The sequence below is a fragment of the Erinaceus europaeus genome, chromosome 18 (genome assembly GCF_950295315.1).
Source record: "Erinaceus europaeus chromosome 18, mEriEur2.1, whole genome shotgun sequence".
NCBI lineage: Eukaryota > Metazoa > Chordata > Mammalia > Eulipotyphla > Erinaceidae > Erinaceus > Erinaceus europaeus.
The window spans coordinates 3,209,531-3,221,127 of NC_080179.1; the positions used below are offsets into that span (position 1 = coordinate 3,209,531).

Here is an 11,597-nt window from a genome sequence, read left to right on the forward strand (position 1 = left end):
CTGAGACTGCGCCAGGAATCCAAACGCTCAGGTCACTGACGTGGAAAGTCTCCGCTCTACAGAGGGCTAATGTCACTTACTTGTCCTCAAGGTGAGACCGTGTTGACATCACAGGTGCGGAGCAAATGAAGTCAGGGCGGGACGCTGAGCCGGGCGCGCCTGGCACTTCAGTCCCCATGACCTCCCGCATCTGTCTGGATTCTCCTCTCACAGGTGGTGACAGTGCTGCAGCTACGGCCTCTACTTAGGACTTTATAAAGACAGTACTTGGGTTTTTAGCTCTTAACACATCACAATTCCTAACAAACTATCATCCCTCTGTCTTCTATATGCAAACCCGGTTACCAAGCACCAGACACAGGAAGCCCCTCTGACACCAGCCGTCATCCTGCCTACCCCTCGACGTTCCCCACTCAGGTGCCCAACCGGTCACATGCACGTTCTTAAACATTGGACACACAAACAGAATTGCAGCAAACTGGCACCATTTTGAGACTCAAGAAGTCCTCAAGAAGACAAAACCTTACTTTGTGATGAGGGAAGAGATAAAGTGACTAATAAAAAGCTAAACACTTGGTGTCCTGCACCAAAGTCAAAGACTCTGGGGGAACGGGGGGGGGGGGGGGGGGGTCCAGGTCCTGGAACATGACGGCAGAGGAGGACCTAGACCTAGAGGGGGTCAAGTTGTTACGGGGAAAACTGAGAGATGCTACACATGTACAAACTACTGTACTTTGTTTTTTGTTACTGTATTTTACTGTTGACTGTAAACCATGAATCCCAATTTTAAAAAGAACTACGTAGTCACAAAGTTACTGCAACTACAGTAAAGTGAACTGGCTCTCCACCATCCGTGTCATTGAAGGAGCAAAAATTAAGTAGGTCTGTTAACATTAAACACGTTTTATTCAAGAAACAATGTTGAAGAACGGAACTTGAACAAAGGAAAAAAAAAAGTACCAACTATCCACCCTACAAGAATAAATGAAACCAGGGGCCATACACACACACACATAAAACCAACCTTACATTTCTGAGTATAGCTGCATTTGCTTTGAGAGAGCTCTTAGCTTCTGCTGATAAGGCTTTGTGAATCGTGTTCAGAGACTCTGACAACACACACGTACCTCAGATAAATTACCTCGAGGTAGTTTCTGCTCAAGGCTAAGTATCTGTAAGGACCTTAGACTGTGTTACTACCTGCATTCAACTGGAATCACCGTCACTATGTTAACTACGTTAAAAAAAAAAAAAAAAAACAGATCCATGATTATTACAACTTTATAATCCCCTCAAGTTAAACGCTAATGTTTAGCATGGTCAGTTAGGAGGACTATCTTAAAAGAAGGTTCGTTTGCTTCTGAAAAGGACTTGTTCCAATACAGAACACATTCTTTTCCATGATTCTGAGTTTACATCTGTCTATGTTGGTAGTAAAACAAAGAATTTACGATGATTCCTTCAGTCCTAAAGATAGGCTCTCAATAAAAAAAGCAATCAATCGCTCCAGCAGTCACAGACACTCAAAATTGCTATTAGCACTGACCAGGCTTCTGTTCTGGTGGTGGTCGTTTTAGCCGGCAATATCTGACTTTAAGACAAAGGAAATATCCCACTAAGTCTTCTTTTTTAACATTACAAGATTTATACAGAAGATAGACTCATAGAGGCTATAAATGCTGATGATGTCTTATGGAACTCACCATAAAATGAGTCTTTTTTTTTTTTTTTTTTTAAAAGATATCCAACCATCTTTTTGCTCTAAAAATAAATGCCCCTCCTTTTTGGAATGTTTCCATTCTTCCATAGGAGACTTGAGCAGCTTTACAGTTTTGCTATAAAAACAAAAGGCCCCTGTCAACAAACCAAAAATGTTTAAGGAAACCAAGGGAGGCCACAACTTTCACAGTTAACAATAAATCAAAGTGCGTCAAGTGTTCAAGTAGGGCACGCGGTTAACAGCCACGCATGTCGCGTGCTATTCGGCTCTGGTCATCTTTTGAAGGTTCTCCGAGGATCTCTGCTATTACTCATTGTGGGCACGGCTGCTTGGCTGTTTGCTGTCCCTGGCAGGAGTGGATTTAGGGGACCCCGGCCACTGCTCCTACCAGCATATGGAAACTGGCATACTCTTGACTCGGGGCCAGACTGAACCCCGTTTCCTGAAAGAGAAAATAGAAAACGCATCAAGGCATCACTACTGGCTGATACTAATCTACAAAGAAACGCTTCCATGCATTAGATGTGAAGAGAAAATAAATGCAGTTATTTTCAAAGTACTAGAAAAAAGTAAACAGTGCATTTTCCATTTTCCCAAATACGCAACATCGTGAGTTATATTAATTTGATGACATCTTCAGAGAGAGACAGAGGGACCCACTGGGGCAACAAAATGAGAAGGCAGTAGGCTAGAAGTGAGGCACAGACTACGCACTGTGTAGTACATTTTTATTTATTTTCCCTTTTGTTGCCCTTGTTTAACATTGTTGTGGTTATTGATGTCGTCGTTGTTGGATAGGACAGAGAGAAATGGAGAGAGGAGGGGAAGACAGAGAGGGGGAGAGAAAGACAGACACCTGCAGACCTGCTTCACCGCCTGTGAAGCGACTCCCCTGCAGGTGGGGAGCCGGGATCCTTACGCCGGTCTTTGCGCTCTGTGCCACGTGCACTTAACCTGCTGCGCCCCCGCCCGACTCCCACCCACTGTGTACGTTGTAAGAGCAAATAAGAATAGGCAGAACAATGTGAGTGCTACATTTAGCCCAAATGTTCCAAGAGTGTCAATTCTAATTTTCTTTTTCTCAAGACAGCAGTTCGCCACAATATGATCAACTACGTTAAAGCATGCAGCGACCAAGTCACAGAAAACCCAAGTCACCCTAGTGGATTTCATCCCCTCATCTGTGTAACAACAAAAAACGTCAGCAGGACAAGCCAGCGGCCAGCCTGCCTTATCCTGTGCCCCGCCCCGCCCTGTGGAGGAAGCTCCAGTCCTGTGGGTATCTTTCCCTTTCCTACGCTTGCTTCTTTCTTTCTCTTTCCTTTCCTTTAGATAAGACTGAGAGAAACTGATCGGGGGAGAGTTAGAGAGGGAGAGAAAAAGAGACGCCTGCAGCCTTGTTTCACCACTCACGAAGCTTCCTCCTGCAGGTGGGGGTTGGGGGTTTGAACCTGCTTCTTTGTGCATGTGAATACGTGTGCTCAGCCAGGCCAATGACCTGCCCCACCCCTCCTATGCCTTTATTTGAAAAAAAAAAAAAAAAAAAGTCAACTTAGAGCAGGGAAACCCCAGAGAAGGAACAAAAAAGAACAGAAAAAAGAAAATGCCAGGAAACCTTTAAGCTGGCTGTAGGGGCGCTTCATGCAGACCACACAAGAAGGCTGCCCAAGGCCCAGCACAGTGGACACGGACGCACATGCACTACTTATCACAGGGAGCTTAAAACGAATTCTCAGCATGAGGAGAAAAGATCTTCAGTGTACCGGTAATTCTGTATCGTGTGAATGACCCCAAGGTACAGAAATCTCATTAAAAAGCAAGAGCGACAAAACCCTCACTGGGCCGTGGATCTTACTGATCAGGATTGACCACTGTACTTCTAGCTGCTGGTCCAAATGTCTGACCAGCGGTGGGGGTGGGTGGGGGGCGCCTAGCTAAGCACACACATCACAGTGTGTAAGGATCCGGGTGCAAGCCCCTGGGTCCCAAGCAGGGAAGCAGGGCTGCAGGTGTCTGTCTGTCTCTCCATCTTCTCTATCCCCCCCTTCCCTCTCGATGCCTGGTCTCCACCCACTAAGGAAGTAAATAAAATTGTGGCAGTGTACTCACTCCAATTACCTAATGAGGGCACCTGCCTAATTTCAGAGGATTCCCTAGTCACCGAATTCCCACCAAGTACTCATTTGTTGTCTAACGACCAATTTCTCATCTAATCTTTCAGAGTTCTTGCACATGATAACTAATAGACAAAGGGAAAAAAAAAAAAAATCTTACCCACTGGTCCAAATGCACCTGCGCCTACAGTATTACTCATGGAATTACTCTTCTGTTCACTGTGTGCCTAAAAAAAGTTTTCAACTTAAGCAGACATTTCAAAAACACATTTATATCACTATGACATTCCCACACTCATTTTTTAAATGTCTAGTCTATTTTTTATTGTATTTATTTACCGACTGCCCCCAGGGTCATCATGGGAGTACAGCTGCTTCATGACCTCACCATCCCCAGTAGTCTTGTCTTTTCTTCTTTTTCTTTGCCACCAGGGTTATTGGTGGATCTTGGTGCCTGCACTATGAATCCACTGCTTCCAGCAGATATTTTTTTTCCCCTTTCTATTTGAATTATTTGACAGAACAGAGAGAATCTGAGAAGGGAGGGGAGATAGAGAGGGAAGAGAAAGGCAGACACCGGCAGACCTGCTTCACCGCTCATAAAGTGTCCAGGGTCCTCTGTGCACGGTGGCTGGTGCCCTTCACCAGGAGCGCCACTGCCCAGCCCTTACATGTTTTTAGTTTATGTTAACTTTTCAGAGGATTCTTCCAAATCCACTTAATGTTCACATCTCAGGAATGAGCAGCTGGGAAAATAGTTCAACTGCTGGGGCATCGGATATTCTGTACATTTCCTGCTATTACTCCTCAAAGTGTTAAATGGTACATTTCTGCAGACACGTTCGCACAAAACAGGACACAGGTAGCTTCTAAGACAGGTTTGCGCGCTTATCTGATAGCTCCGCTCAATTAGGACAGAAACCTGGGACTTTTGGTGCTTCAGTCACTGGGCTCATTTTCCCCCCAGTCCTAGAAGATTTTTTAAAATAGCTTTCACCTTCTGTGGGTAGCACTGGGCTGACAATTTAGCCATGGAATTCTAGAGCACAGACTACTCTCATCATGAAAGCAGCGACACATCTGGATTAATTACCCCTTTGTTCTGCTGTCCTCGATAATCTGGATTGGGCTCACTGAAATTTGGCACTTCTGAATAAACCATACAAAATCTGAAAGACAATGAACAACAGGTTAAATGCCTCCTCAAATAATGTGACGAACCTTTATACACCATGCAAAACTTCTAGGGGTCAAGAATTTACAAGTCAGGTGAGTTAACTAAAAACACAAAAGGTCAAGAACTTGCAACTGGAACTCTCTGAGTTCTCACTTTCTACAAAAACATCAAATATGACTGTTTCCATTGTACAAAATCTAAAAAAAAAAAAAAAAATAAAAATTTTATTCTTTTTATTTCTGCAAAAAAATAAATAAGCAAATAAAAGAAACTATCAAAGAGAAAGAACTTAGAAAAATGTCTTTGTTGTTTTTCCAGAGGCCACTGAGCCGTGTTTAGGGCTCCAGAGGGGTTTTCCCTGGAGCGGTGCTGGATTAGCACCGATCCATTCACACTCTCCTCCAGTATCTCTTCTGCCCACTCACTGGTTCTGATCTACAAGAATAATCGCTGAGAGCTGAGAGAGGATGCTGGGGCCGGGTGCTGGCGCACCTGGTTGAGCACACGTGTTACAATGCTCAAGGACCCAGGTCCAAGCCCCCCCCCCCCGTCCCCAGCTGCAGGGGGGAAAGCTTTGCGAGTGGTGAAGCAGGGCTGCAAGTGTCTGTCTGTCTCTCTCCCTCTCTATCACCCCCTTCCCTCTTGATTTCTAGTCTCTACCCACTAAAGATAATAAGAAAAGAAGAGAGAGGATGCTGCCAGCCTGAACAGACATTCGCCTACCCCAATGCTTCTAGTAAGCGGACTGCCACACACAAACATCACACATCAACACGCTCTTGGCTCTTCAGTCTACAAACAAGACATAAGTCTCAGTAGGCTCTAGACTGACCCTGACCAAACTCTGTCCCAAGGAACTGAGGAATCCCAGTGGCCTGGCATGTAATTAGCCTCTATTAGTCTACACATGTGGAAGTTGGAAGAATATCCTAGTAAATGTGAGGATGGGCGCTAAGTTCTTCCGTTAACAGGTGGCTTTAATACATCTTTGACCACAAACATAAACAAATCCCGCTTGTCTGCTATTAAATGCAAAGCTAGCACTTTCTGGTCTATAAAAGCTAGCAAGATTTTGTTTTCCCTGAAGTATCCTATCCTTGTAATGTGGGATGAGTTTTCCTTTGTGCAATCATTTTGTCCTTTCTCTGAAAATAATCTCCAAGTTAATGGGTATTAAGTAGCTGTTCAAACACTGACAACACAGCAAAGAAAAATGATTCTGCTCATGGCCTCCGCCACACTGCATCAACAGATCCCAACTGTCCAGGCTAGCACAGAGGCTCCGTTACCTTGACACCCTAGAGAGGATGGTTCCTCCAAGTCAGGGTGGCGATTACCAGGGAGTATGGAAGCTCGCACTGCGGCTGGCAGCCTAGACTGTGGATAAATACAGGACTTCAATTCTTCATTGTTTCAAGTCCTTTTTACCACAAGTACATTTTCACACAGAGAGAAAAGTCAAAACTTTAAACTGATGGTCTGAAACCCGTAGGTAAGTTTTCATACGCGATGCACTAACAGACAAAATAAATGTGTTCAAGATGGCACTTGTGACAGCTGAAAGATGACATTTTCAAAACCTACAGAAATGGTCCTACAAGAGCTCGGCTCCTGGGTAGCTTCTTAATGCTTTTTGCCAAGAAAAAAAAAAAGTGATATTTACACCCATAGGAAAGAAAATAGTTATTAAACTAAGACATACAGATTAAGTTATTCTTATAAGGACACTACTCAAGAGATACAGCTTGAAAGTCAAATGAAGCCACAAGAAAGAGGTTATACTTTATACCTACCCATGTATTTAGATATTATTTGTCATTTATCCAATTATGGGAAATGAATTTCAATACTCACTCTCCAATTTTCTGAAGTTCACCACCCCTTCCAGTATATAGAGTCAGACAGCCTTTCCACATAGATGCGTATCTACAAAAAAGGGGAGGAGATCAATGGAAACAGGCATGACTTCCTTCTCCTTAAATCACGTAAATCTCTATGCTGTATTTATGGTATCAAAGTACAGGTGGGAATCAAAGTCTACTTTATCTAGTACAACTAATCTGCTTTCGTTTGACTTTTCACTTAAAAAAACTCTACTACAAAATTTTGATACAATTATATAAGTAATGCCTACATATGTCTTTGCTCATCACAGTGCCCAAGGACCCAGGTTCAAGCCCCCAGTTCCCACCTGCAGGGAGAAAGCTTCACAAGTGGTGAAGCAGGGCTGCAGGGGTCTGTCTCTCTCCCTCTCAATTTGTCTCTATCCAATAATTATATATATACACACACACACACACACACATACAATAAAGTATTTGCTAAACAAGCACTGTCATACTCCAAAGATCACATCTTTGCTCAGTTAACAGAATTTTCAACTGCAGAAATTCAGGTGAGGATTGTGTTCCAGTCACAATATGTCTATAATCAATATCCCACTGTTTACTTTAAAAACCTATTTACTGGGCAGAGGTAGAAAGCATAATGGTTATGCAAAGAGACTCTCATGTCTGAGGCTTCAAAGTCCCAGGTTCAATCCCCTGCACCACCATAAGCCAGAGCTGAGCAGGTCTCTGGTAAAAAAAAAAAAAAAAAAAAAAAAAAAACACCTATTTACTGGATCTAGTCAGAAACAGACAAAATTCTTCTTCCTCAGCATTCATGACAGAGAATTCCTGTGCTACTGAAATTTTGGCAATAGCAATAATAAACCCCTAAAGTCACAAATTTTTCAACTATCTTTCTGAATTATCTAAGAAAATTGTAACTAGCCATTATTATGAAATCAGTCCAATGACTTTGATTAATTATAATTAAAATATTCTACATGTGGTAACTTTTTGACATGGGTTCATAAAGTCTGAGTTTCCCATAACAGGCTTATTTTTTTAAAACTTTTTATTTCTTTAAATATTTATCTTATTGTTGCCCTTGTTGTTTTATTGTTGTAGTTATTGTTGATGTCACTGTGTTGGATAGGACAGAGAGAAATGGAGAGAGGAGGGAAAGACAGAGAGGGGGAGAGAAAGACAGACACCTGCAGACCTGCTTCACCGCCTGTGAAGCGACTCCCCTGCAGGTGGGGAGCCGGGGGCTCGAACCCGGATCCTTCTGCCAGTCCCTGCGCTTTGCACCACCTGCGCTTAACCCGCTGCGCTACTGTCCCAACAGACTTGTCTCATAATATACTTTCATTTAGCAACTGATACTAGCTAAAGATGTTGCCAGTTTTAAGTGACTTAGGAGACAGTGCACTAGTCAGCTTTACTAAAGTAAATACTACCGCACATTTTGAGAAAAAATAACTCCAGGTACAGCACTTAACTTTCCTTGTCTCAGGAGAGGTCTATTTGTAGAAACTACAAATAAGTATGCTGATATTTAAGTTAACAGTATGTAGACTTAAGCCTTCTTCAAAAACTACTTTTCTTACATTCAAGCAGCCACTAGGAACCTTACACTGGGCCCAAACCCACTGGATGGAATCCCGTCTTACTTTCGTAGGCTTTATTTTCTTAAGTCGTGCCCCCAAATTCCCATTTTGCAGAACAGAAAGCAAGTGAAGCACAACAGCTTCAAGGTCACCGTGAAGTCAGGAAGTCCCCTCCGCTTTGACTGTTCTATGATGACTAAATACGAAATATCTGGAGCGAGATGCTACACACAGTGCACTGGACACGTCTGGTCGCTGGGTGGTTGAGATTTAGGAAACTAAATAAATGCCAGTCTTCACGCCTCCCCAGGTACAGATTCTCTTGTGTTTCAAGAGCACAGCTGGTCGTCCCAATGAGTCAGGGTGAAGTGTCCATGTTCTGCCTGTCACTTCCTCCTTTCGTAACACTCGGGCCTCACTTCCCTCACTTCCGGGCACCAAGCCTGCTCTGCTCTGACTCTATTCCTACAACACGCTCCACCCATCTTTGCTATGGCCGGCCAGCAAACTACAATTCTCCTGGCTGCAAACTTTCCAAAAATCGATTTACAGATCCCTTTCTGGTACCTGATCTTCCTAAGATTTGGTTACATTTTTCATAGGAATCTAATTCCCAACTTTAAAAAAAAAAAGGTTGTACTTCTCAATCTGTCAGCTGATTGACTCCTCTGGATGTAGCCACCAGATGTGCCTGTCAACATGTTCCAGCCTATTATTAGGAATTTCTAGAACATGCTCTCCAAAGATGATGAAACCCGCTCTCCTTTTAGCTCCCAGCTGTAACTGCGCGCCTACCTACCGCCTTTAAGTCAAAGAAATAAAAGAAATACGCTGACATGATCCCAAGTCGCTTAAAGGGCTGTGGGAAAGCCCTACCGTGCTAAGCTACGCAAAATGCTCATGTATGACTGTGATCGTTTCGTCCAAGTACTAGAAACACTGGACAAGCACAGAACGGCCTTTTCAAAATACTCAACTCGGGCGGGGGTGGACAGCATCATGGCTATGCAAGCAGACTCTCATGCCTGATGCTCCCAAGTCCCGGGTTCAATCCCCCTGCCCCCACCCTAAGCCAGAGCTGAGCAGTGCTCTGGTTAAAAAAGTAATAATTTTTGTGGAAAAATACTCAACTCAGAGGACGGGGCTGCCTGTGTGTAGGACTCCAAGCAGCAGCCTACGAAGGCCTTGTGAGCCCAGGGCGATTCCCTGAGAAGGCGCCGGGCGCCCGCCCCCAGCACACCTACCCCCGGGTCAGGCGGATGATGTCGCCCGGCTGTATGAGACCCCCGATCTCATCCCACACGGAGATGGTGATGCTGCCCGTCTTATCTGCCACCTTGCAGGACCTCACTTCGTGGCCGTCCTTGGTTTTGGTCACTCGCCCTGTGGACGATTTAAAAGTAAAAAGAGAAGAAGAAAAAAGGAGGAGGAGAAAAGGAGAGATGGGGGGGGGGGTTCGTGAGTTCAGGACTTGCAAAAAAAGGTTGTGCGACGCCTGCCCCGGGCTCGGGGGCCACGTGCAGGGGGGAGGGGAGGGGGAGGAGGGGAGAGGGAAGTTGGGGGAGGGGAGGGGGGAGGGAAGTTGGGGGAGGGGAGTTGGGGGAGGGGGAGAGGGAAGTTGGGGGAGGGGAGGGAAGTTGGGGGACGGGGAGAGGGAAGTTGGGGGAGGGGAGAGAGTTGGGGGAGGGGGAAAGTTGGGGGAGGGAGGAGGAGGAGGGGAGAGGGAAGTTGGGGAGGGGGAGAGAGTTGGGGGGAGGAGGGAAGTTGGGGAGGGGGAGAGAGTTGGGGGAGGGAGGAGGGAAGTTGGGGGAGGGGAGAGAGTTGGGGGAGGGGAGGGGGACAGGGAGGGAAGTTGGGGGGAGGGGGAGAGAGTTGGGGGAGGGGAGGGAAGTTGGGGGGAGGGGGAGAGAGTTGGGGAAGGGGGAGAGAGTTGGGGGAGGGGAGGGAAGTTGGGGAGGGGGAGAGAGTTGGGGGAGGGGAGAGAGTTGGGGGAGGGGAGGGAAGTTGGGGAGGGGGAGAGAGTTGGGGGAGGGGAGAGAGTTGGGGGAGGGGAGGGAAGTTGGGGAGGGGGAGAGAGTTGGGGGAGGGGAGAGAGTTGGGGGAGGGGAGGGAAGTTGGGGAGGGGGAGAGAGTTGGGGGAGGGGAGAGAGTTGGGGGAGGGGAGGGAAGTTGGGGAGGGGGAGAGAGTTGGGGGAGGGGAGAGAGTTGGGGGAGGGGAGGGAAGTTGGGGAGGGGGAGAGAGTTGGGGGAGGGGAGAGAGTTGGGGGAGGGGAGGGAAGTTGGGGAGGGGGGAGGGGGAGAGAGTTGGGGGAGGGGGAGCCGGAGGCCCGGGGCGCCTTCTCGCGGGCCGGGCCGGGCTGCAGCAGGGTGGCCGGCGGCTGCGAGCCGCACTTACCTATCTCCAGGACAATAAAGACGACATTTAAGTTTTTCAGTCCGGGCTTAATGTCTTTTATGAACAGAGGTGGGTCGGCGCCCCCGTTCATGCTGCAGCAGGTGCGGCTGCGGCGGCGCCCCCACCCCCGGGCCCCCGAGCTGGGTGCTGCCTGGGTGCCGGCTGGGTCCCCACTGGGTGCTGCCTGGGTGTCGGCTGGGCCGGGAAGAGCAGCCCGGAGCCCGCAGCCCGCAGCCCGCAGCCCGGAGCCCGCAGCCCGCAGCCCGCAGCCCGCAGCCCGGAGCCCGCAGCCCGGAGCCCGCAGCCCGCAGCCCGGCGGTCTCTAAACGCCCCAAGTTTAAAAGCCGCCACAGGAAGCAGAAGCCCGACACGCCACTGCGCGCAGCCCGCAGCCGCCCCCGACGCGGCGACAAGGACGCGGGCGCTCAGAGGCCCTCTGTGCACAAAAAGGAGAAGACGAGGCGGGAGCGAGCGCCGGACTCGCGGACAGAGAAGCTCGGGGACAGCCGGACAGACAGACACCGCAGCACGGCCGACAGACAGGCCGCGCGCCGCTCAGCCCCGGGCTCCGACTGCCGACCGCGCCGCGCGCCCCGGGACCCGGCTTCCCGCGCCCCGCCCCTTGTGACGCAGCCACGCGTCACGCGCATAGCCACGCCCCCAGACGCGGGGGGCGGGGCCTAGGGGTGGGGCGGGGCCTAGGGATGGGCCGGGGCCGGGGCCGGGGCGGGCCGCGAAGTCCCCGGGAGGCCCAG

At 48.0% G+C, this 11,597-nt stretch overlaps 1 protein-coding gene across 1 annotated transcript; it reads right to left on the reverse strand.

Annotated features, from left to right (window-relative positions):
• Positions 1-883: 883 nt before the first annotated feature.
• On the reverse strand, positions 884-11,059 carry NABP1 (nucleic acid binding protein 1). The gene is made up of 6 exons (XM_060177551.1): positions 10,843-11,059; positions 9,692-9,830; positions 6,866-6,937; positions 4,928-5,003; positions 3,995-4,061; positions 884-2,162 (listed from the first exon to the last, which is right to left on the reverse strand). Exons 1-6 carry the CDS (start codon positions 10,931-10,933, stop codon positions 1,993-1,995), a joined length of 615 nt encoding a protein of 204 aa, XP_060033534.1. The 5' UTR covers positions 10,934-11,059; the 3' UTR covers positions 884-1,992.
• Positions 11,060-11,597: the final 538 nt, after the last annotated feature.